The sequence below is a fragment of the Polypterus senegalus genome, chromosome 6, assembly GCF_016835505.1.
Source record: "Polypterus senegalus isolate Bchr_013 chromosome 6, ASM1683550v1, whole genome shotgun sequence".
In the NCBI taxonomy this organism is placed as follows: domain Eukaryota; kingdom Metazoa; phylum Chordata; class Cladistia; order Polypteriformes; family Polypteridae; genus Polypterus; species Polypterus senegalus.
In genome coordinates this window covers 69,739,750-69,766,424 of record NC_053159.1, presented here as the reverse complement: position 1 = coordinate 69,766,424, position 26,675 = coordinate 69,739,750, and the positions used below count along the sequence as shown (strand labels likewise).

Genomic DNA, 26,675 nt, shown 5'->3' with positions numbered 1-26,675 from the left:
TGAAAAGAAAGTTTGTAGATGATCATTACATGTTAAATGATCGTGCCCGATAATACGTTGTGGCAAAAAATAAAATTATAAATTATACATCATACAAACGCCGACTTGTTGAATGCATAATGCTGTAAAGAAGAGCTTTAGCAATACGGGTGACGACACATCTCTCACTATAATACTCTCATAAATATCCATTCTTCGCCTCATGCAACACTGAAGGTATATCATATAGTATACATCTATATATAATTGTTTTCATCTTCAGTACATACATACATATATACATTAAAAAACATTAATTATATACCATCCTTCTGAAAATAGTAGTGGTGCAGCGGTAGCGTTACCGCTTCATAATAAAGCATACGTGGGTTCGGGTCCCACGTCCACCCCCTGTGAATTATGACCCAACAGAGTCTGATTTTTCTTTTTTTTTTTTTTTATTAAACAGCAAATTCCAGCGTGAACCGGAAACGAGCAAGGCGAGAACACTAGTAAAGATATATCAAATGGAAATGTGCATCTTGTTTTATGTCTATAACAAAAACATATTTGAGTAACGATTTCAACTGTTTTTGTAGTTGTTGATGGCGGGTTTAGCGGTTTACATTTTCAAATATTAAATTGATAAGGTGGAATGTGTTCTTACTTTGAGTGTTAATGTGTTAGTAACTGGGATTGCGCCTCTATTACTGGAAGATTGCTTAGGAATGATACAGACTGGACAACTATATTTTTTAGGAAATGTTTTATTATTGCACTGTGCTGTGACTAAAAAACTTTTTACTGATCACCTGTCCGGACCTTGAAGATGTGTTCACGAGGGAGGGATGCTGTTGTTAAAAGCAAATGTTTTTTCAACAGCAGGTCCAGATGTGTTTATCCCGCTGCTTTTTGTTGCCTCAGCACTCAATCTTTAATGCCGACCTTGATATGTGCACTGCTCACATTGGAGTGCCCCCGTGTGTGTCTGTGTGCCGGTGACTGATCTGCGCCGTGTCTCTCAGCCTCTCTGGTGTGCTCCGGATTGACACCTTTGAATGTTTGGTGCAGCAGAGCAAATTCAACCTGATCTACCACAGTGGGTTTGTTATCACCTTATTCCGGCTTTTCTCAGCCTTTAAGTATTTGCGACCCAAGTTTTCATAACAGTTTTAATCGCGCCCCCCCCCAACATTTTTTTTGAAATGTAGATGCATATTTGATTATACCTACTTTTATCGACATTTATCTAACTCTATACAGTATTTATTGTTCTATTATCAGAATGTAGTTTAAGTTAATTTGTTTTGGTTCCAACAGATGTTTTCTTTTTTTCACATCTTCGCGCCCCCATTTTTGTTACTTCGAGCCCCACAGGTTGAGAACCACTGCCTTATTCAATGGAGGGAAATATGAATATCAATACTTGATCGAATAATAACGACTGATTTAAGGATTTCACCTTTTCTTTCTCAAATGTGCTTACCTATATCATGGCAAAGTACAGGGATAAACCTTTATTTTTCGTCTACTCCAAGTCAAACCAAAGAAAACATTTATAGGCTATTAAATGTGATCTCAATAAAAGATGAAGGTTAATTCTAATACTAATAACAGGAGCGATTATAATGATACAGTGCAAAAGTAAATACTAATTGAAAGAGCCGGGAATCCATGAGTGAGGCGTCTTATTTTGTTTAACTCTTGCTATCGTATAGTGCATTCTGCTTGTCGGCGTTAGTTATATATATATATATATATATTTATATTTTTTAGACATCAGACACTAGAAGCTGCTGACGAACCCTTCGCTTCGTTGTCAGTCTGTAGCAACGAAAAAATAAAAGCAATAAAAGTTATAACAGACGTCATTGAAGTGGATCATGAGTTTGTGTAATATTAATGAAAATGGCCAGGAGGGTTCACTAGAGAGGTGAGTGTCAAATGCTTCGAAGCTTCGATACGATTTCCGACACAATTGCTTCAAACGTTTTGATGCTTCATGAGGCTTCACTCCGCCTTGTAATTTTCCGAGATACTGAATTTGGGACTTTCATTAGTTGTCAGTTATAATCATCAAAATTAAAAGAAATAAACATTTTAAATACATCCGTCTGTGTGTAATGGATGAATCTAATATACAAGTTTCACTTTTTAAATGGAATTACTGAAACAAATCAACTTTGTCATGATATTCTAATTTTATGACCAGCACCTGTACCATAAGCAGCGGTTCCCAAACTGTAGTGGTACACGGAGCCTTTTCAGGTGTACGCATCGCGGTCCCTGAAATATAATTTATCTGTGCAAAACCCTTTATGACAAGCCTGTTGTGAGCAAAAACCAGTGAAACTGTTTAAATACAATAATACGTGGATTCCCAAATTTAGTGTGGTGTGAAATTTCGTCATCTGAATAAATAAAACCTATTATTTGAATCAGTATTTAGTTCATTTAACGCTACCATAATTCCGTTTTGCAGAAGTCAACATCTGCTTCTTCACTGTTTGAGCTTTTGGTCACTAGATGAAAGCACAATGCCGACACTATTTAGGCTTCGGTAACTCTGCCTCACAGAAACCGCTCGCGTTTGTTGTTATACGTGCACTGCCGCTGTATCGCATCGTAGTCACTAGATCTAAGCACAAAGCCGATACCATTTAGTCTTCGGTAACTTCGTCACATACAGGCCAAAGGCAGGATTTAGTTTCGGAGCGGAATTTAGCAATTTATGTACATGCACAAATTTTTTTCATTAATTTTATGCATAATTTCTTCCAATTCTTTAATTTTTATTCAGATTTCGGGACAGTTTAAACCCAAACTCCAACTTACAGCTCTCCCTCCCTTTCGCCAATTTTTATTAGCTTTTCAAGGGACTGAAATAAGACGCAAACGTTACATATCGAATAATTTGAATTTTCTTAAAAAATGTATAAGTACTTAAAGAAAAATCTTTCAAACGCAACCGTTTCGGCATCCGAATCAATTAGTCCTAGTGACAAAGATACCGATACAGCTGCAAATACACCGAAAAAACAGAGTAAGAAAGATCCGTGTCGCAAATATGATAACAAACTATCTAAAATTTGGTTTTGTTGCAACTGGCAATGAATTTGAGCAGAGACCTCAGTGTTTCATTTGCTGTGAGATTCTTTCAAATGCTAGTATGAAGCCGTCACATCTAAAGCGACATCAGGCTACGAAGCACAGAGAAACCGTGACAAAGTCACTTCAATATTTTGAAAGGAAACGTTTGGTACTGCAGAAACAAAAAAGCATCTTCAAGCAGCACATTACATTTAACGCTGCTTTAACGAAGGCATCATGTAGTGTCGCTTTACGGATTGCTCACAGTAAAAAGCCACACGCTTGCTGAAGAAGTCATCATGCCGTGTGTTGTCGACATGGTGAACAGCGTACTTGGAGAACAAGCTGCAGGTAAAATTTGTGCAATTCCTCTTTCTAATAATACAATTACTCACAGAATTGCTGATATGGCGGACAACGTGCAGGAACAATTAATTGAAATGATAAAAGCAAACGGAAAATTTGTGTTACAACTTAATGAGTCAACAGATGTTTCTGACTGTGCAATTTTAATCGTGTACATCCGATTTATTAACTTTAGTATTGCTTCTGTTCAAGAGGAATTTTTATTCAGCGACAAACTGCCGACGATGGCTACTGGCGAAGAACTGTTTCTCGATACGTTTGTTACAGAAAAAGAATTGATGTGGAACAATTGTGTTGGTGTAACAACAGACAGCGCTGCAGCTATGATTGGTAAAAATTGCGGTGTCGTACAGCGTATTAAAGCAGTAGCGCCTTTGGCTGTATCGTACCACTGCATCATACATCGTGAAGCACTTGCTGCAAGACACATAAGTGAAGAACTGCATGACGTCTTGTTAACCGCAATAAAAACTGTCAACAACATAAAAACAAGTTCACTGAACGCACCTTTATTTGAAATACTTTGTTCAGAAATGGGTTCAGAACATCAGCATTTATTGTTTTACACAGAGGTGCGCTGGCTGTCAAGAGAATGCGTTTTGCAGAGATTTTTTGAGTTGAGAAATAAAGTGAGTGTTTCTGTTACAAAAGAACTCGGTAATGAATGTTTATCTATGTGACGTAACATGGCTTGCAAAACTGGCTTATCTCATAGACATTTTTAATGCTCTTAACGATTTAAATCTCGGTCTACAAGGCAGAGATAGTGACTTATTTAAACACATGGATAAAGTTTCAGCTTTTGTGAAGAAACTTTGCCATTAGAAACTACGTGTAGAACAGCAACGTCTAGATATGATCCAGTACTTCAGCGAGTTTGTTGCTCAAAATTCTAATTCCAGCATATAGGAAGATATTTCTAAAATTATTGTGAATCATCTAAAATTGCTTGAAGAAAACTTTGTTCATCATTTTCCCGAGGATAATGCGACAAAAGAAAGTGGTTGGATACAAAGTCCGTTTACAACAGATATAACCGGCTTGGCTTTGACTGCTCAAGAAGAAGCAAATTTAATCGAACTGTCATGTGACAGCATGCTTAAAGCTCGATTTACTGAAAACAGTTTAAGTTTTTGGATGTACGCTCATGCTGAATATCCTGAGCTCCCAAGCAGGGCATTTTGCGCATTGCTGCCATTCCTGAGTACATATTTATGTGAAACTGGCTTTTCTGCAATGACTGCTATCAAAACAAAATACAGAAATAGACTGGTTGCTCATAACGGCCTGAGAGTTTCTCTTTCGACGATTCAGCCCAGAATTGACAAACTTTTAAATAGTATGCAGTCACATCCTACTCCCTGATGCGAGATATCGCAAATATGGAAGTCAGACTGTCGTTATTAGAAATAGACAGGCTATTATAGTTACACTGTTAAAGTTAATTAAAATAATATGATTATACTGCCGTCTACACAGTTGTACTAACAAAAATTCATTCAATATTGTAGTCAGTGTTGTGAATTTGCTGTATATCACCTAATTAAGAATTAATCATTCATTGCAGTAATTGCTTTTTAATTTTTTTGTTAAAAATTCGGGTGGTGTGCAACTCACTTAACCTCAGGTGGTACTTGACGTCTAAAAGTTTGGGAACCCCTGCCATATAGCAATGACTTGATTTAATTTGGAAGCTGTGATTGAAGTCCTTTTTGTGTTTTTTAATCTGCTTGGTGAGATGGGCTGCTCCAACTTAACAGGTGGGCATGTTCAGAGGCTACATGGTTTGAGACTGATGTCTATTTCCAGTTTTCTATGGGGAACATGCCTCTGGGGCATGGCATTTTTGTTTCAGGATGTCTCTGCAAAGGTGTTCACTCCATTCTGATTTACACTTTCATGATCAGATGGAAGTACAGGCTGACCAATTGTGGTAGGAGCTGTTTTGTCATTCATTCAGCCTACAGGACAAAGTATTATATTTTTTCATTACAATATGTAATGATTTTCATTTCTTAATCCAGGGTTATATGGGCAGAGTGGTGGCTCTGAGGCTAAGGATCTGCGCTGGTATCTCGAAGGTTGCCAGTTCGAATCCCCATCACTGCCAAAAGATCCTACTCTGCTGGGCCCTTGAGCAAGGCCCTTAACCTTCACTTGCTCCAGGGGCGCTGTACGATGGCTGACCCTGCCCTCTGACCCCAAGGGGTATGCAAAAACTAACAAATTCCTAATACAAGAAATTGTATAAGGCGAAATAAAGAACAAATATTTGAATACTAGCACTTTGGAGGTCAACAATATCATTTTACATTTTAAAACTGTGTACAATAGAAATACTGTACCACATTGTTTAAATGAATAACTAAATTATCATTGTAATAATGTTTTCAACAGTTTCTTTGGAGATTTTGGGTTTATGTTTGGTGGAAACCCACGTCAGCAAGACCGAAACATCCCCAGAGGAAATGATATAGTAATTGACCTTGAGGTCACACTTGAAGAGGTATATACTGGAAATTTCGTAGAAGTAAGTACATTTATATTTTTGATTTATATAATTTGAACATTTTGAAATAAGATTTTGTGCCTGATTCAGTCAAATAGTGCTTTGTGATAAATCAAGAAAGTTGTGCAAAACCTGGCACCTATACACAGTACTTTGGTGTGGTGTACTGAGTTTAGTGCAGAAGTAAGTTAATGGAAGAAATGTACTTGTACATTAATTTCACTGGATGTCAAACAGCAAATTCCATTTCACATTTTCACAAGTTTCTGCAGAATTATTTGATAACGTATTTCAGTATTCTCTTACAGTGTATTCTCTTTTGTATTTTTCTATTAGGGTATGGAATGCAAAGATTGTACCCATGGTTCCTTTTCATGATCTGAAACCAAAATGTCTTCTTTAAAATATTCACTTATCCTTTCCCATATCTTGAATGTATGATGTAACGTAATACCTCTAAATTTTGCAATCTTGTATACATTATCTCCCTGTTTGTTAGATATTAGTATTAAAAGCCATGTTTCTATTCTGTAGTCCTCTTGTTTTGTTTTCAAGATGACATTCAGTAACTTAGCTAGTACCTGCCCCCATGCCCCCGACCCGTTACCCAAGTACTTCCACTGACATTTTGTCTTCTACGGCAGCTTTCTCATTTTCCATATTTTGTATTGCTGTTTGGTCTTCTGTTGGCATGATATATTCTGCAGAACCATCTACAAGAATCTCGTCTTCTGTTGTGTTTCTGGGATTTTCTTAATTCAATAATACTTTAAAATACTCTGTCCTTTTTTCAATCCTGCTTTGGATTATTCCAATTTTACCTTTGATTGTTTTGATATTTTCTTTAACTTTTATCTTCCAATCTCTGCCAGCTGCAGTTTTGTATATTTTTGTCATTGACTTATCAGCATTTTAATTCATCATACTATGCAGTCATAGTTTATTTCTCTCATTACCACTGTCTTTTCATAACTTCTTTCCTCTTTATATTCATTATCTGATGTTTCTCCTGACTTCTTCCAATTCTTAAACTACATCTTTTCTTTTATAGCTTTATCTGACTCTTCATTCTGTCACCAGCTTCCTTTACGTTTTGTCCCCTTTTATACTCTTTATTATTAGACCTTAACAAAATCCCTCAAATTCCATTCACTTATCACTTTGTGGTGAGGTACTATACTTCAGCAACTCCCACTTCTTTATCTGTAACCTCATGGAATTAGCTAAAAGAACTAGCAGAAGAAAGAGCTACACATATAATTTAAATATGTATTATAGGTAATGTGCCCCAATAATGAGAAAAGTAAAATGAGTGTGAGAAAAATACCATTACAGCCCAAGCAGCAGCATATCTTGCGTTCACAGATGGCTTTTGGTGGTGTTATTCTTTCTGGCTTGGTCCTTACAACCACATGGCCTTCAAACGGAGTACTGAAATAGGCATCACAAATGCCTTTCTCAGTATAGCTGCAGAGATGGTTTTGTCTTCATCAAGGAAAGATGGAAAGGGAGAGAGTTGATCTAATCTTCATTGTAAGAGAGAGAACTAGAAAGGCAGCTTATACCAATTCCTGGCAGAAGTCCTGGACCAATGGGGTGTTGTGGTACAGAATGGCCCTCCGATTCAAGACCAGTCCTAAACAGCCACACTTCAGACTAGTGGGTGCGCAGTTCCACACCCCCTCCACAAACTACACATCCCGAGTCATTACGTCACACTGTTTCCTAATGACATTATATATGTATATGTATATATATGTGTATATGTATATATATGTGTATATGTATATATATGTATATATGTATATATATGTATATATGTATATATATATGTATATATATGTGTATATATATATATATATATACACTCACCTAAAGGATTATTAGGAACACCTGTTCAATTTCTCATTAATGCAAGTATCTAATCAACCAATCACATGGCAGTTGCTTCAATGCATTTAGGGGTGTGGTCCTGGTCAAGACAATCTCCTGAACGCCAAACTGAATGTCAGAATGGGAAAGAAAGGTGATTTAAGCAATTTTGAGCGTGGCATGGTTGTTGGTGCCAGACGGGCCAGTCTGAGTATTTCACAATCTGCTCAGTTACTGGGATTTTCACACACAACCATTTCTAGGGTTTACAAAGAATGGTGTGAAAAGAGAAAAACATCCAGTATGCGGCAGTCCTGTGGGCGAAAATGCCTTGTTGATGCTAGAGGTCAGAGGAGAATGGGCCGACTCATTTAAGCTGATAGAAGAGCAACTTTGACTGAAATAACCACTCGTTACAACCGAGGTATGCAGCAAAGCATTTGTGAAGCCACAACACGCACAACCTTGAGGCGGATGGGCTACAACAGCAGAAGACCCCACCGGGTACCACTCATCTCCACTACAAAAAGGAAAAAGAGGCTACAATTTGCACAAGCTCACCAAAATTGGACAGTTGAAGACTAAAAAAATGTTGCCTGGTCTGATGAGTCTCGATTTCTGTTGAGACATTCAAATGGTAGAGTCAGAATTTAGCGTAAACAGAAGGAGAACATGGATCCATCATGCCTTGTTACCACTGTGCAGGCTGGTGGTGGTGGTGTAATGGTGTGGGGGATGTTTTCTTGGCACACTTTAGGCCCCTTAGTGCCAATTGGGCATCGTTTAAATGCCACGGGATACCTAAGCATTGTTTCTGTGTGTAATAGTGTGTTAAAAAAGCTATGAAAAAGAAAAGGGAACATTTTAAAAATAACGTAACATGACTGTCAATATACAGTATTTGTTTTGTGAGTGTTGCTGTCATCAAGGATTTGATTATCATTATTTCTTTCAGTCAGGTTCGTATTTGTAGAATGTGTTGTGTTCAAGTTACATTCCGTGTTTGTCAATCGTTGTAAAGATGACAGGTTTCATTCATCGATTTGTTTCTTACTGCATCCATAAACAGCTTGTCTTCTTTATCTGAGACCTGACACACTGCATGCACGGGTTTTTTTTTACACTGTCTTCCTTTAGCGGGACATTGACTTTTCCACCGTGTGCTTTGTTTCCGCAGTAGCTGGATTTATGAATATGCTTGTATGTATCAGACGCTTCATATTTTTTGCTGCCTTTTCGATTGTGTAATTCGGTTTTTGTTCAGCGCTCTTTGGAACTGTTGCTTTTTGGCTGTGCACTGCGTCAGTTCACGTGAGCCGCTCGGTGCACACGCATCGAAGGTTCCCAGCTGTGCTGGTGCTATCTCGTGCTATGTCCATGGCTGTATTTAATGTTACCTTAGTCCTGGCACTTAAAACTTTCTCTCGCAGTTTCGCTGAGTTTGTGCCAAACACCACCCTGACCATCTCATCTTCCTCTGCATAAGCACAGTCCTTCACCCGTGAATATTTAGTTGGAGTTTGCTGTTGGATTGCCGCTGACGGACGGCCTTTTATGGGCAGGCACTAAATTACAAACGCCAGCGGCAGCCTGTCTATGAACTTAATTTAAAGTGTAGGTTTACATCGTGCTTTGTTTCCGAAGTAGCAGAACTCATGAATATGGTTGTATATGTCACTCGCCGCTTCTTATTGTTTCGCTGCCTTCTCAATTATATAATGCATGTTTTCTTCAGCGCTTTTTGAGGTCTTCCTGGTTTTCTATGTACTGCGTGATTACGTGGGAGGCGTGATGATGTCACACGAAACTCCGCGCCCACGGCGTTCAAGCTCATCTCCATTACAGTAAATAGAGAAAAACAGCTTTCAGTTATGACCATTACGCGTAGAATTTCGAAATGAAACCTGCCCAACTTTTGTAAGGAAGCTGTAAGGAATGAACCTGCCAAATTTCAGCCTTCCACCCACACGGGAAGTTGGAGAATTAGTGATGAGTGAGTGAGTGAGTGAGTGAGGGCGGGCTTTGCCTTTTATTAGTATAGATGTGGTCGTGTCGTCGGACTTGCGGCCATATGTCTTGGACACTCGGGTGAAGAGAGGGGCGGAGCTGTCAACTGATCACCACCTGGTGGTGAGTTGGCTTAGATGGTGGGGGAAGATGCCGGTCAGACCTGGTAGGCCCAAACGCGTTGTGAGGGTCTGCTGGGAACGGCTGGCAGTCCCCTGTCAGAAGTAGCTTCAACTCCCACCTCCGGCAGAACTTCAACCACGTACAGAGGGAGGTGGGGGACATTGAGCCCCGGGGGTGGATGAGATACGCCCGGAGTTCCTTAAGGCTCTGGATGTTGTAGGACTGTCTTGGTTGACACGTCTCTGCAACATCGTATGGACATCGGGGACAGTGCCTCTGGATTGGCAGACCGGGGTGGTGGTCCCCCTCTTTAAAAAGGGGGACCGGAGGGTGTGTTCCAACTATAGAGGGATCACACTCCTCAGCCTCCCTGGAAAAGTCTATTCGGGGGTTCTGGAGAGGAGGGTCCGTCGGATAGTCGAACCTTGGATTCAGGAGGAACAGTGTGGTTTTCGTCCAGGTCGCGGAACAGTGGACCAGCTCTTCACCCTTAGCAGAGTCCTGGAGGGTGCATAGGAGTTTGCCCGACCGGTCTACATGTGTTTTGTGGACTTGGAAAAGGCATTCGACCGTGTCCCTCGGGGAATCCTGTGGGGGTGCTCCGGGAGTATGGGGTACCGGACCCCCCGATAAGAGCTGTTCGGTCTCTGTACAACCGGTGTCAGAGCTTGGTCCGCATTGCCGGCAGTAAGTCGAGCCCGTTTCCAGTGAGAGTTGGACTCTGCCAGGGCTGCCCTTTGTCACCGATTCTGTTCATAACTTTTATGGACAGAATTTCTAGGCACAGCCAGGGTGTTGAAGGGGTCCGGTTTGGTGGACTCAGGATTGGGTCACTGCTTTTTGCAGATGATGTTGTCCTGCTTGCTTAATCAGGCCGTGATCTTCAGCTCTCTCTGGATCGGTTCGCAGCTGAGTGTGAAGCGGCTGTGATGAGAATCAGCACCTCCAAATCCGAGAGCATGGTCCTCAGCCGGAAAAGGGTGGAGTGCCCTCTCAGGGTTGGAGGAGAGATCCTGCCCCAAGTGGAGGAGTTCAAGTATCTCGGGTCTTGTTCACGAGTGAGGGAAGAATGGGCGTGAGATCAACAGGCGGATCGGTGCGGCATCCGCAGTGCTGCGGGCTCTGCATCGGTCTGTCGTGGTGAAAAAGGAGCTGAGCCGTAAGGCAAAGCTCTCAATTTACCAGTCGATCTACGCTCCTACCCTCACCTATGGTCATGAGCTATGGGTAGTGACTGAAAGAACGAGATCGCGAATACAAGCGGCTGAAATGAGTTTCCTCCGCAGGGTGTCTGGGCTTTCCCTTAAAGATAGGGTGAGAAGCTCAGTCATCCGGGAGGGGCTCAGAGTAGAGCCGCTGCTCCTCCGCATCGAGAGGAGTCAGATGAGGTGGCTCGGGCATCTGATCAGGATGCCTCCTGGGCGCCTCCCTGGTGAGGTGTTCGGCACGCCCAACCGGGAGGAGGCCCTGGGAAGACCCAGGACACGCTGGAGGGACTATGTCTCCCGGCTGGCCTGGGAACGCATTTGGGATTCTCCCAGAAGAGCTGGAAGAAGTGGCGGGAGAGGGAAGTCTGGGCCTCTCTGCTTGCTGCTCCCCCGCGACCCGACCTCGGATAAGCGGAAGAGGATGGATGGATGGATATATATATATATATATATACATGAGGCCCTGCTGGAACTCGGGGCACGATCCTGCTGTCGGGAGAGCTCCTCCTGGCGGCCTGTGGGTGAGGGCCGGAGCATGAAGCCGGCAGTCCTCCACAATATATATATATATATATATATATATATATATATATATATATATATATATATATATATATATATATACTTTTTAATCCCTATTACATTATTCCTTCCTTTTTCTTAACTAATGCATCTCCATATTTAGCTTCTCCCTCATCCCTTATTTTTGTCCACTAACCCTCCAGATCCTCCTTGGAGGCTTCCTTTATTTCAGCTGGCATATTTTATGTGTCTCTTCTAGTTTCTGTCCTAATTATTTGCTCTTTTAATTTCCATCTTCTGACTTTTTCAAATCCTTTTCTTCTCTCATTTTTTCTAGCTGTCATCATTTTTAGATCTGTTGCTCATACTTTGTATTGTGTTAGTAGTTCTTCTGTGTTAGTTACCGTACTTATTGAAATGTGTGAAAAATTAAAACATTGGAAATGTCTTCAGTGTTTAGATTATTTACTTAATATGGAAGTATTTCATTTTTATGTTGTTTCCATTATTGTAGGTTTTGAAATGATCTCCTTGACAAAGTTTCAGGCTTAGGAATATTAATTCCCTTAACATCCGTGGTAGCCCATGCTTAGTTTCCATGAAGTTATGTTGAGGACCCCATGAGCTATCTTTGAAATATGGCCTAGTATAGATTTGGTCATTTTCCTTCTGCTTTATATCTTCATAATATAGCTTTGACTTGGGGTTTTACACCCATATGCCCTTGCTTCCAATAAACACATATTTAAAATATGGATCTAGTCTTTACCCAAAAAGCAGAATTTACAAGATAGCAGATGTGTTTAGAGTACCTTCTCGTAGCCTTTGTCAAATTATGAGTCAGGAAGTGGTTTGAGTTCAGCATTGTCTTTTTCGTTCTAGCCTTTGCTGAATTTAGGTCTTTACCCAATGGACCAGTGAGTAGAGGTCTCTGTTATAGTATACTACCAGTATTTGGTCCCAGAGCATTTGATTATCAAATTAAGCCTCTTTGACACATCAAGGCTGCAAGCTGGATCTCACTTCTTTTGAGCCATAGGACTTTTTAGGTACTTCCGATAACTCTCCAGATCTTAAGTAGATACAAGTACAATAAATGAGTCTTGGAATCGTAAAGCACTACTTGAGATATTACCAAATAAGGCTTGCAACCTTTGTTTTTTTGTTACTAAATTCACATTTTACAGTGCAGACAAAAAATCCGATTTTTTTTTCTGTTTGTCTAATGTTTCATAAGTATTTTGTTTGTGTTTTGATTTAACGTTGACAAATATTCTTCTCTCATTGTTTAGGTAGTTCGTAATAAACCTGTTGCAAAACTTGCCCCTGGAAAAAGGAAATGCAACTGTAGGCAAGAAATGAGGACCACTCAGCTAGGACCTGGGCGCTTTCAGATGACGCAAGAGGTGGTTTGTGACGAGTGTCCAAATGTCAAGTGAGTTGTACCAAATATCCTTTATTACCCTGGGCTAGCATTAACCCTGACAATATGTTTACATCATTGAAGGCATGAACGTGGAGTTCAGTAAATTTCCTCTGTTTTACGAGAGGATTATATGAGCCTGAAAACACATTGGATTAAACTGCAATAATTTTGTGTTCTGTGAGAACTGTCACATCAGATCAAGTAATTTCTTATGTGAAATTTGGTTGTGTCTACCACCCGAGTTTTCCCTTCATATAGCCATGATTCCAAAATGTTAACACTATTCTAATATTTCCACTATGTATTTACAGTGCTTTACAAAAGTATCCCTTAACCAATTCTTTTATGTTGCTGAGAATTTTGTTCCCTATGATATTTCTATTTTAAGTATAGAAACTCAAAATTAGTTTATTGAAAGGGATGTTATTTTCTTTTAAGAAATACTAAAATTCAAAATGGAAATATGCTTTTTATGTAAGTATTTGCTGTAATTTTAATATTTTGTAAGAGCACTTTTTGCCGGAATAAGATTTTTAAGACTTATGGGATATATGTATACTGGCTTTGTACACTGTGCACAAATAATTTTTGCTGATATTTCCGGGCAGAATTGCTGCAGATTGTTTGGGCTAATTGTATGTGCACTGAGATGTGGTCATTGACTGGGTCATTGCAGGACCTTTACCTTTTTTGTACTTGAGTCACTCAAAGATTACTTTGGCCGTTTCTTTTGGATACTTTTCCAGATTAAAGTTGATTTTTTTCAAAGAGAAGAGTTTTATAGTAGTAGTTTAACCAAATGTCTTGTCCCTGGTATTAGACAGCTGTCATCACCATGCTTCACTGTAGGTGTTTTGTGATTTGAGGTTTTGTCAGAACTACATTTGTTCCAGACATATCTCTTTGAACATTGGCCAAAGACCTCTGCGTTGGTCTTATCCACCCACAAAACATTTCTGATATTCTAACTGAAGCATTTTGGCAAGACATGCTCCTAGGTTTTTATTTTTGGTTTCTGTTATGCCACCCACTTGTTAGGATCTGCGTTATGCAAAGTCCTTAATGTGGTTAACGTGTGCTCCTTTACTCAAGTCGCAGGTACTGAACTATCTAGCTCCATCAAAGTGACTAATGGTTTCATTTTGGTTTCTCTCTCAGGTTTCCTTCTTGTTAGCACAAATGTTCTTTTGTAGAGTGTGTCTGGGGTTTCTGACTTATATTCCACTTTTTCATAATTGATCTAACAGTGCCCACTTGTACTTCCAAACATTTGGATATTGTTTTATATTTTATGCATTTATGTTGTTTTATCTGAGGTTGTTTTCCAGGCAAAGCAACTTCCTAAATTTGACAACATAAAGAAAAATCAACCACACTGTAGTGTCCAGGCAGTGCTGAAACTTCAGAGATTCTAACATCCAATCCTATAAATCAATATGTCTAAAATTTTCATCGGTCTTCTTTTTTCACAACCTAAATTAAGATTCCTTTAATGTGGGGTTTTATTTCAGAAAACTTGCCCATTATTTTAATGCCTCAATTCAGTAGTGCATTTGTTAAGTAATTGGTTTTCACCTGTTAAAAATTTAAAACATCCGCATCACAGAGATAGAGCAGTAATTCAAACTGCATTTTTTAAAGCCCTTTTATTGCTTGCAATGCCACGTACAATTTTAAGCTTCAGTGTTTGGTAAAAGTATTACAGAAATATACTTTCATTTTAGGTCTTACTATTTAGTAAAATGAAAAAAATGATCAATAGCGTGAATAATGTGTTTACATGAGTATATAAACATATATAAATACATCTACACTGTATGTAAGAAAGTAAAAACAAAGCATATGTATTTAAAATATCAAGAAACATCTTTTTCAAAACTGTTCTTGAATAGCCGAAGTAAATCAGTAAAAACGAATGTCCAGCAATTTCTTCTATTAGTTTCGAGTGCATTTTGAGTCTGGTGAAATACTACAACAGGAGGACAGCCCAGCAAAATGAATGCAATGCACATCCCCAGAGCCCTTTTGTAGCAGCTGTTAAGTTTGCCTTGTGAATTGTTAGTGTTTTCTGTGATTCTCCATACTAGTGGAAGGTTGATGTCCTGAAATGAATGATGTGAATAATAATTGGTAACAGCAAGACCAGGAAGCCTATCCATCTGTATCATACTCATCTAATACCACATTTTAGCAACAAAGAATTCTTACCGTGCCCTTTATTCTTTTAATTTTACAGATTAGTAAATGAAGAACGCACACTAGAAGTTGAAATTGAGCAAGGTGTTAGAGATGAAATGGAATATCCTTTTATTGGAGAAGGTATGTTTTATTTTTACTATATACAATTTAACATCAATTACGAGTATATATACAGTGCATCTGGAAAGTATTCACAGCGCATCACTTTTTCCACATTTTGTTATGTTACAGCCTTATTCCAAAATGGATTACATTCATTTTTTCCTCAGAATTCTACACATACTACCCCATAATGACAACATGAAAAAAGTTTACTTGAGGTTTTTTGCAAATTTATTAAAAATAAAAAAATTGAGAAAGCACATGTACATAAGTATTCACAGCCTTTGCCATGAAGCTCCAAATTGAGCTCAGGTGCATCCTGTTTCCCCTCATCATCCTTGAGATGTTTCTGCAGCTTAATTGGAGTCCACCCGTGGTAAATTCAGTTGATTGCACATGATTTTAAAAGGCACACACCTGTCTATATAAAGTCTTACAGTTGATAGTTCATGTCAGAGCACAAACCAAGCATGAATTCAAAGAAATTGTCTGTAGACTTCCGATACAGGATTGTCTCGAGGCACAAATCTGGGGAAAGTTACAGAAAAATGTCTGCTGCTTTGAAGGTCCCAATGAGCACAGTGGCCTCCATCATCCGTAAGTGGAAGAAGTTCGAAACCACCAGGACTCTTTCTAGAGCTGGCCAGCCATCTAAACTGAGTGATAGGAGGAGAAGGGCCTTAGTCAGGGAGGTGACCAAGAACCCAATGGTCACTCTGTCAGAGCTCCAGAGGTCCTCTGTGGAGAGAGGAGAATCTTCCAGAAGGACAACCATCTCTGCAGCAATCCACCAATCAGGCCTGTATGGTAGAGTGGCCAGACTGAAGCCACTCCTTAGTAAAAGGCACATGGCAGCCCGCCTGGAGTTTGCCAAAAGGCACCTGAAGGACTCTCAGACCATGAGAAACAAAATTCTCTGGTCTGATAAGAGAAAGATTGAACTCTGGTGTGAATGCCAGGTGTCACGTTTGGAGGAAACCAGGCACCGCTCATCACCAGGCCAATACCATCCCTACAGTGAAGCATGGTGGTGGCAGTAGCATCATGCTGTGGGGATGTTTTTCAGCGGCAGGAACTGGGAGACTAGTCAGGATAAAGGGAAAGATGACTGCAGCAATGTACAGAGACATCCTGGATGAAAACCTGCTCCAGAGCGCTCTTGACCTCAGACTGGGGCGACGGTTCATCTTTCCGCAGGACAACGACCCTAAGCACACAGCCAAGATATCAAAGGAGTGGCTTCAGGACAACTCTGTGAATGTCCTTGAGTGGCCCAGCCAGAGCCCAGACTTGAATCCAATTGAACATCTCTGGAGAGATCTTAAAATGGCTGTGCACCGACGCTTCCCATCCAACCTGATGGAGCTTGAGAGGTGCTGCAAAGATGAATGGGCGAAACTGGCCAAGAATAGGTGTGCCAAGCTTGTGGCATCATATTCAAAAAGACTTGAGGCTGTAATTGCTGCTAAAGGTGCATTGACAAATTATTCAGCAAAGGCTGTGAATACTTATGTACATGTGATTTCTCAGTTTTTTTATTTTTTAATAAATTTGCAATAACCTCAAGTAAACTTTTTTCACGTCGTCATTATGGGGTGTTGTGTGTAGAATTCTGAGGAAAAAAATGAATGTAATCCATTTTGGAATAAGGCTGTAACATAACAAAATGTGGAAAAAGTGATGCGCTGTGAATACTTTCCAGATGCACTGTATATCTATCTATCTATCTATCTATCTATCTATCTATCTATCTATCTATCTATCTATCTATCTATCTATCTATCTATCTATCTATCTATCTATCTATCTATCATATCTCATCATATCATATCATAAACAACACTGTTCTATAAATTTTAGTTGGTTTGCCATGTAGAACATAGTCCAATTGGTTAGAAAGCTTTGAGTTTAACATTTGACTCAATTTCTATTGATCAGTGTCAACAAAGCCAAATTATATTCACCATAGTTCAATGCTATGTAATAAGAAAATGTGAAATTAATGAAAATGTGTATGTAGAAAGAGAGAGAATTAATTCACACATAAGATATTTAAAATATTTGAAAACAACTCTATAGTCTACCCAGACTAGTAAAACTGTATGTTCTTATTGCCTTTGACAGTCTTGAAAGTTGCTCCCTTTTAATATGTTGGTGCTGCACATGAACACAGTCTAAATTTTCCTCTCGTTTTAGAAAAAAAATAGTCAAAAGCCATAACTATTGTATTTTGTTTTTGTTTAGTTTTGTTGGTGGCGGGTAAATTGTAAATATTATAATATTTGGTTATTTTTGTTTGTTTTATTTGTTTTTGTTAAAATCGTAGTCCGTACATAGGCAATTTAGTTAATTAGTAATACTACATTCCCCTTTCCTGTATTAGAGGCTGTGTACTTGTAAAGTGAAACATACTGTTCAAGAAATTTTGTGCTTTTGTTTAAATAATGCTGAATGTGATGAAGCATGTTTGAAAATTTAATTTGAAATCCTAACAGCTGTTTGAGCTGTCAGAATAATTTTTAAGTGTTAAGTGTGGTGATTAGTTTATATTTGGCTTGCAGGAGAACCACATATTGATGGAGAGCCTGGAGATCTGCGCTTCAGAATAAAAGTAATGAAGTAAGAAACATTTGTTTAAACAATAATATTATATTCTCTGTCTCTTGTATTTATTTGTATAAATATGTATCAATTATATTTATTTATTGTGGACCAGCAAGGGGCATAACAGCCACCCTACTGAACACAGATGTGAGACACATGTTCTTTCCAGAACACACATTTATTCCAGTGGTGGAGCCCTTTCTCTTGCTCCCCTCTGCACAACACAGTACAACAAAGCATGATCCTTTGTTCTTCTCTTTCTCAGTCGGCTGTCCCCACTCCTCTTCCAGCAAGCTTCGTCTTCCTCCTCCCGACTTCCTTGTTTATTGATGTTGATTCAGTTGTGAAAATAGATGATAAAAGATATTTCTGATTATCCTTTTGTCACATACAGTGTACTGAGTAGTCAGCATATGTAAGTGTAATGCAATATGCTGACAGTATTTAAGTTACCGAATGTAACTCCACTTTTCTAGTCTAAGTACCAGTTTGCATGTAAAGTGTGAATAACTGAACAAAACCATAAAGGCTGTAACTTTTACATACTGCCCATATATGGCATGCTATAAATTAGGGCTGCAACGTTTAGTTGACGTTATCAATGACATCGACTACAAAAAATCGTCGACGCAGATTTTTTTTGTCGACGCATCATAAACAGAACCTTCAATGGCAGCTCCAGACACAAAGATCCACATTGGTTTTTGTAACTGCAATGCACCACATGATCGTCTTGGGGCAGTATCGTTTATTGTTTGTCAAGACGCACACAGTCCCACCAACGCAAGCATCCTGGAGCTGTGATACCGCCACCGTCTCTCGAGAAGTAAGTTTTAGCGAGTAAAGTTAGTGTCATGTGTTAACGTTGATGTTTGTACTATAATGTGTATATCAAGGTTTCAACAATGATAGTTAACCCTTAAACCAACACATACTTGGGGGTTAATGCACCCCTGGATGCCAAATACTTTTTAGCTGCACTTTTTAAGTAAACGTCACAATTCACAAAGAAAATGTGAAATTTTAATGGAACACATTTTTTTTCCATGCAAAGAGCATCACAATTACTGCAACACTGATCATTTTACACACTGCAAATGAACTGTAAAAACAAAAAAAAACTACTGCAACAATCTATTACTATATGTTCAATATGCAACTGAAGTCATTGATGAAATTCAGTATATCACCGAGTCAACTGCGCTTGAAATTGCTGCATGCAAACACTCAGGGGTAAACGCTGATGATTGCAAGTTCGTCTAGTGCAGCGACTGAATCCCAGAGGTTCAACAAATGTACGTTTCCAAATATACTCTGCTCCGGTGTGATGGCAGTAATTATCTTGTTACATATTTTAGTCCGTTACTTTTTTATTTTGGCATAATATAGTACATGATGTGATAAACTACAACACTTTTCTTTCAGAGTGTGGTGATTAAAACATCTTTCTTTGTCTGCAAAATCATTCTTATGTATTCCTGCTACCTGTACTCCGTCTGAGCGTCTCTTCTCAGCAGCTGGGAACATTGTCTCAAAGAAGAGAGCCTGCCTCACACCAGAGCACATCGAAATGCTCACGTTCCTGCACTGCAATCAGGAATATATGAACTGAATCTTTTATAAACTGTACATTATTGTTTTATTTTATTTGAAATGAAGCTTTATTTAAAGTTTTGGACTTTAAGACACACCAGTGACCATTTTTAGTAAAGTTAAATGCACTTTTTGTGTTTAAAGACTATGTGCACTTTAGTTTGTATTGTTTAATGTATTTCTTTTTTATTGTGATGGTCACACTAATATAAAAACATCTGATTATTTTCAAATTCATATGTTTCACTGGTTGTTATTTTAATTTGATTATTATTAATATTAATCGTGTTAATTTAGAGACATCAGGGTGATATTCACAGGTGGACAGATGTGAGCAGATGAGGTAAGACATGCAGTGGAGCCCAGAACAGGATGTGCAACCACAGGTCGCAGGGATCAAAATAGTCAGGCATTAAATAATCGTGACTAATCGGAAAGCAAATTGAACAATTAGTCGACTACCAAAATAATCATTAGTTGCAGCCCTACTATAAATAATGTAGGAGTATTCTACATAGAGAACAGAAAATGTTTTTCTTAAATATATTGTTATTCAGTTGTAAAAATGGCATTTGTAAATGAAACAAAAACTGGACTTTTTTGTCAAAATAACTGTTAATTCTAAATCCTGTTAGAGTTAAGAACCTAACTGGTAAAGCCCCACATCCCATAGTTTCCTTTATTCTGGGTGTTTTAAGAGCTGCATTTTGTTATTTTGCACGCCTTGGAGTGGAAGTAATAACAAGTTCTGTAAGGTAATAAATCATTGCTAATGCATTGATTTATTTTTAGTATGACCTTGTGTTTTTTGTTCAGATTAATGGTCGCATACGTGATTCTTGTAGGTTTCTTTTACTCTCCTAAATGGGTTGGTTTTGCATTGTGGTAGATTATATAAACATTCTGGTGTTTTAAATTAATAAACGTATTCTCTTTTTTGCAGGCATCCAATTTTTGAAAGAAGAGGAGATGATCTTTATACTAATGTCACCATCTCATTAGTTGAGGCTTTAGTGGGCTTTGAAATGGACATAGCTCATCTCGATGGACATAAGGTATTTAATAGAAGCCACACATAATTGTAGCAGATGTCTTTGCCATTTGGTTTTAAATCCTGTTATTTGTACTGTGAGGGTGTAACCAGCGGTGTAGATGAATTGGGAGAAATGCTGGGTCAATAAAGCAACATATTTTACATTGGTCTCCTGAAAAAAGTGTGGATTATTTTTGGATCCATTAGTTCAAATAATTCATGTTTACATTTTTATGAATTTGCATATTTTTCATAAGAATAATTTTAATGAGAATAGGCTATTCTGTCCCACATAGCTCCCGATTCATCTAAATTTTGTAAAGTATCATCCAGTCCAGTTTTGGAGAACCCCAAAGTACTACTATCTATGAATTTACTTGTTAAATTATCACACATATCTGTCAGTGTGTTTACGTGTGCTTCAATCATCCGGTTATTCACAGAAACCTGATTTCTAAAATGTAATGTTAACACTTATTCCAGTTAGAGAAATCTGATTATTGGCATCTGAGAAACCTGGTTAACAGAGGTAGATTTTTCTGCAAATAAATTATTATGTGGCCATATGAACTCATAACTAACTGGGTTATGGTTAGGACTTTGCAGTCTGCACATGCCCATTGCAATCTGTTGGCCTTTGTATGTATTTGCTTTGCACAGGCTTTTAGCAATCACGGGTAGAAGCATCCACAAGATACATTCCCAGAGGCAATTTTTTGGCCGATTGCATTGTTCCTTCTGCTGAAATAATTTGTCTGAATGTTTCAGAAAAACCTACCTTTATGTTGATGAGCTGAACATACAATGCTAAACTCCACAACACAATCTTTAGAGCAATACGGTAACATGTTAAAAATTATGTGCATTATGTCGTATGATTACTTTTTAAAGTAACAAGTAACATAACACAATAGTTTTTGAAGTAAAAATGCCTGCGTTGTTGTTCCAGTATCGCTGGGTGTAAGGCAAAAAGCACGCATACTTGTAGGGCTCAGTCGCATATCCAAACAGAAAAATAGTGTGCTGTGTACATTCTGGTAACGGGAACCTTTTTTTTTTTTTGAGCAATTTAATGATGTCAGTGTGTTTTGATAAAGTGGAACACCAAAAGATTACTTGCCCACATAAATGAAGATTTTGAAAATACCAGGTTTCTACCTTAGCTGGGTTATTCACTTCAACCTTGTTATGCGTGTGCATGTATACACATTCTGTGGTTCTCTCACTAAAGAAAAATGCAACATTTTTTTAAAAATTACATTTAACCACCCTCCATTTATGCCTTGTTTTCTTGTTCAAGAATGCATTTTAAGATAACTGCTGGAATCTACTGTCTTTTGGCTTTTTGTCATTTTTAACACTTATTATGTCTTCTCTTAACTCTCGATTGCTAAAACTGAAAAGATTTGTTTGTTTTCAAGTCATTTCTCATTGCTCATATGACCAAGAAATATTGTTCCTCACTGGACCTTCTCTAAAGCTGTTTATTTATATATATATATATATTACAGTCCCTGACAAAAGTCTTGTCGCTTGTGTACAAATTGACCTGAAGTGCCGCTAAAATATATTTCTAATCAAGATTTTGTTACAAGAAATGGGTCATTTTAATCCCATCAGCTTTTGTAATAATGTTTCAGTGCAAAACGAAACTGACAAAAAGTATTCTAATATTCACAGCTTGGTAAAGCCCATTGAGTCAATTTTTGGCAAGACATAAGTGTTGTTGCCTTGTCATATGAGCTTCACCTGTGACTAATAATGGATCAATTACGTCTCAGGTGTGTATAAAAAGAACCCCAGTACACTAGACCTTCACATCAACTGCAACTAGACCTCTGCAAACATGCCTAAGATTCACCCTGAGACTAAAGTGTTGATTATCAAGAGGCTGGAGACCAAATCCACTGCTGATGTGGCAAACACCTTCAATGTGTCTCAGCGTCAAGTTCAGAGGATTAAAAAAAAGAATTGAAGAGACTGTAGACGTTTTTGACAAGCCCTGGTTAGGAAGACCCCGCAAGACAACTGCTCGAGAGGACCGTTTGTTGGCTCGAAAATCTAAGGCCAGCACATTTTCCACTGCAGCAGAGCTCCACGAGACCTGGTCACCTGAAGTCCCTGTGTCAACCAGAACAGTTTGTCGGATTCTGTCTCGAAATGGCCTCCATGGTCGAATCAGTGCCCATAAGCCAGCACTAAACAAAAGACAATTGAAAAACCGTATGGCATTTGCCAAGGCCCACAGCTTGCTAAAAGGATGGGCGCTGGAAAAGTGGCAGAAGGTGGATTTTTCAGATGAATCTTCTGTTGAATTACATCACAGTCACCGCAAATATTGCAGGAGACCTACTGGAAAACGCATGGAGCCGAGATTTACCCAGAAAACAGTGAAGTTTGGTGGAGGCAAAATCATGGTCTGGGGTTACATCCAGTATGGGGGTATGCGAGGGATCTGCAGGGTGGAAGGCAACATCAATAGTCTAAAATACCAAGAAATCTTAGCTACTTCTTATATTCCCAACTATAAAAAAGGCCAAATTCTGCACAGGATGGTGCTCCATCGCATACTTCCATCTCCACATCAAAGTTCCTTAAAGCGAAGAAGATCAAGATGCTCCAGGATTGGCCAGCCCAGTCACCAGACATGAACATCATTGAGCATATGTGGGGTAGGATGAAAGAGGAAGCATGGAAGACGAAACCAAAGAATATTGATGAACTCTGGGAGGCATGCAAGATTGTTTTCTTTGCTATTCCTGATGACTTCATCAATAAATTGTATGAATCCTTGCCAAACCACATGGATGCTGTCCTTCAAGCTCATGGAATTCATACAAGATATTACATTTGGATCTCACAGCACCACTACTTAATTTGCTGACATATTTTTGGATTTGCAGTAAAGTTGTTAATTTTCTGTATAGGCGACTAAACTTTTGTCTTGCCCAAATTTGACCTTTCTGTCTTAATTAAATGATAAATCTTTTTTCAGTGAAACTAATTTATTTCAGTGCATTAAACATCATTTGTGAGGGCTTTAGCTTTTCATATGAGCTATTTCTAACACCAGTTGATTAATTAAAAGTCAGGTTAATAGCAGGAGTTTCTACAAAATACAGAAGCGACAAGACTTTTGTCAGGGACTATATATAGCTAGTATTTTCATAGCTTAAGCATAATCTCTTTGGATTTGTATTTGGCACATTGCAGCCAAACCTCTACTGGTCATTTAATAACTGCTGTACCTTGTATATGGACAGAGACAAGTCTACCAAGATTCTTAAGATCTACTTTTAAAGGTGTACTTTCTAGTTCTAGCCAAACCCCCAAAAGCACATGGTGTGTTCAGATCTAACACTTTTACTTTAACTGTCATCCACCCATTATCTGCTAAAATCTTAATACTGCCCAGGTCCATCTGCAGCAATTTGGCTGACCCTTTGGCATCTACTATTTCACCTAGTTTAGTGTTTTCAGAAAATGTAACCAACTTTGAAGCCACTTGCTAGTTAGATTTCTGTTTAGATCATTTATTTAAATTAAAAAGAGCAGCTGTCAGAACACTGATCAGAAAATAACCCATTACTTTATGTATTTGACACAATTTTGTAACCATCCAAATAGTGCATATTGAACTCCCAGTTGTATTAGTTTGGTCACTAGCCTGTTATATCATCTTATGAAAAGCTTTATTTGAAAATTAAGACAAATATTATTATATATGCTTCTTGGGTAAAATGCTTTTGTTGTTTCATCATAGAATTTGAATATACAAGTGAAAAATGATCTTCCCATCTAAAACTGTGTTGACTGTGTACACTTACACCTGATATGTGTTTTTCAGTCTTTAATAATTGTTTCCATTAATTTGCCTGTGGTATACTGTATGTTAAACTTACTACCTATTGTTAGTTGGATTTGATGATCTTTTTTCTGTAATGTGACAACAGCTGCTTGCCTTCAGTCTTTAGGAATTTACCCAAAGTGCAGTAATCTCTAGAAAATTGTGCATTAACAGTTTACATATGTAAGCACCAACTTACTCTCAGATAAGTGTCATCTAATCCCAGATTATTTATTTTTTAATTTGAGACAGAATACAGAATGTAACATGGTCTATACCACATGATAATTTGAAGAACAGTTAGCCCAAATTTGGACAGCATAATAAGTAGGCCTTAGGAGCCTATGAATAAAAAGGTACTGAAATATCTGCAAGGCTTCTCTTGTACTTCTCACCTTACATCCACTATGCTTTGATGTGAATGTGGGTACATCGTGATACCAGCTTCCTTTAAGTATACCGCATGTATAATTTGTGAGATATCTGCGGCAGTAAGTCTGGCTTAAAATGATAAATGTAGACTGAGTTTCTTTATCACTGGTTAAAACATATAATGCCACATAGAGTATAAAAATGGAACAATGCTTACCGCAATAATTTGACCCTTTGATACAATGCTTTATTTGTCATTTGAAAATCTGTGACCACCACAGCATAAGACTGACTTCTATTGCTGGACATTAGATTTAAAAAAAACAAAAGAAAAAAAAAAAAAAACATGGCAAAGAACTGAGAATGAAGCAACATCCCCTAAAGATTTAATTGAGTGGTTTTCACCTTCAGTCCTAGATGATTATCATGGCTGCCGATTTTTACTCCAACCAACTGCACAAACCGTGCATCACTCTTACTATTACTCTCACTGTTTAGTTTTCTGGTATGCAGACATTTCTAAGAAATTATTAAATATTCCACCTTTCTGGCCATTTAATTATTATATTTATTTCAGCTTTCAGCTTTCTTTTTAATTTCCCCTTTTCTGTAGTTTGCTCCCTTTAAAGTATGTAAATGCTGGTGATTAACAATGAGCAGTGCATACACAGGTGCAAACATCACTGAATACTGAAGAGAAGCAATGAATTCACTTGTATTTTCATGTGTTGGCACATTACGAAATGCCAAATTAACTTCAAATTATGGCAAAATAGAACATTCAGAATTTTCATTCAGAAAACAAAAGGACAGCTTCTTTTAGTGGTTCATGTCATCACTGTGCAATTTGTTTTTCAAACTAATGTCTACAATAAACCACATCTTTCTCCTCTCATTCAGTGTGCATTGTAGCAATGTATATGGACAGGAAAATAGAATTTCAAAATATAATAGCACTTTGTTAATTTTCTGATTTGCGTAATTTCTTGTGAATTTACATTTTTTCAGAATTAGTTCTGGAAATGCTAAATGGAAATTTCTTTGTTCTACTTACTTATGAAAAATTGAATTCTTGCCATAGGCTTTTAATCTAGTTTAGAAAAATGCTGATAAGTAAATAAAGTGCAGATTTCTAGCACTATAGGCATTTCTCTAGGAAAGAAAAGATGAGAAAATGTTCATTTAACTATTATGCAACTTCAAGATATTTGTCGTCTTGTGTCAATCCAAAAATGCTGCACACTTTTCATTGATATTTTCCTGCTGATATTTATAAATATTTGTATTTAAATTGGGTCTTGTTTTGGGCTTTGCACCCATGTCTGCTTTTTAAATGTCAGATTTAAAAGAAAATATGAAATTGGTTAACTTTATAAAACTAGTATTTATAAAGCAAGTCAATTTTTGAAAGTAACCCTTCCTAAATTAAAATAAGTTTAAATAAAATAAAACTAGCTGTAGTGGCCCTCAAGTTTCTAGTAACATTTTTGCTTTCTATTTTACAGGAGGCATTTGTATGTCTGCACTAGCAAACTGGAAGGAAATGTTTGATATTGTATTATTGTGGAGGCCACAGAAGCTTTGTATTTCTCACTGTTTTTCTTTTTGTTTTTTTTAACATATTTTTATTTAAAGAGCTTCTGTAAAAAGCCAAAATAAACGTCTGTCTATCTAAAAAATATTCTTGTACTTTAATTGGATATAAAGAAGTCAAGGTCTGCTCTTACTGTTTCCCCTAAGTGCTGGTCCACTTACTACAGAAACATCTGAGTGGCTTTTGGTTCACCAAGGGGCCTCCTCACCCTGTAAGCTCACTCACAGAC

The 26,675-nt window shown here is 38.0% G+C and overlaps 1 protein-coding gene across 1 annotated transcript in view; it reads left to right on the top strand.

Annotated features, from left to right (window-relative positions):
• dnajb11 (DnaJ heat shock protein family (Hsp40) member B11) overlaps positions 1-26,675 on the top strand; it is a 47,513-nt gene that overhangs the window by 16,860 nt on the left and 3,978 nt on the right. The window contains exons 4-8 of the mRNA XM_039756297.1: positions 5,833-5,965; positions 12,969-13,111; positions 15,339-15,421; positions 17,965-18,022; positions 20,544-20,655. Of these exons, the coding sequence (XP_039612231.1) occupies positions 5,833-5,965; positions 12,969-13,111; positions 15,339-15,421; positions 17,965-18,022; positions 20,544-20,655 (529 nt within the window). The remainder of the gene's footprint in view (positions 1-5,832; positions 5,966-12,968; positions 13,112-15,338; positions 15,422-17,964; positions 18,023-20,543; positions 20,656-26,675) is intronic.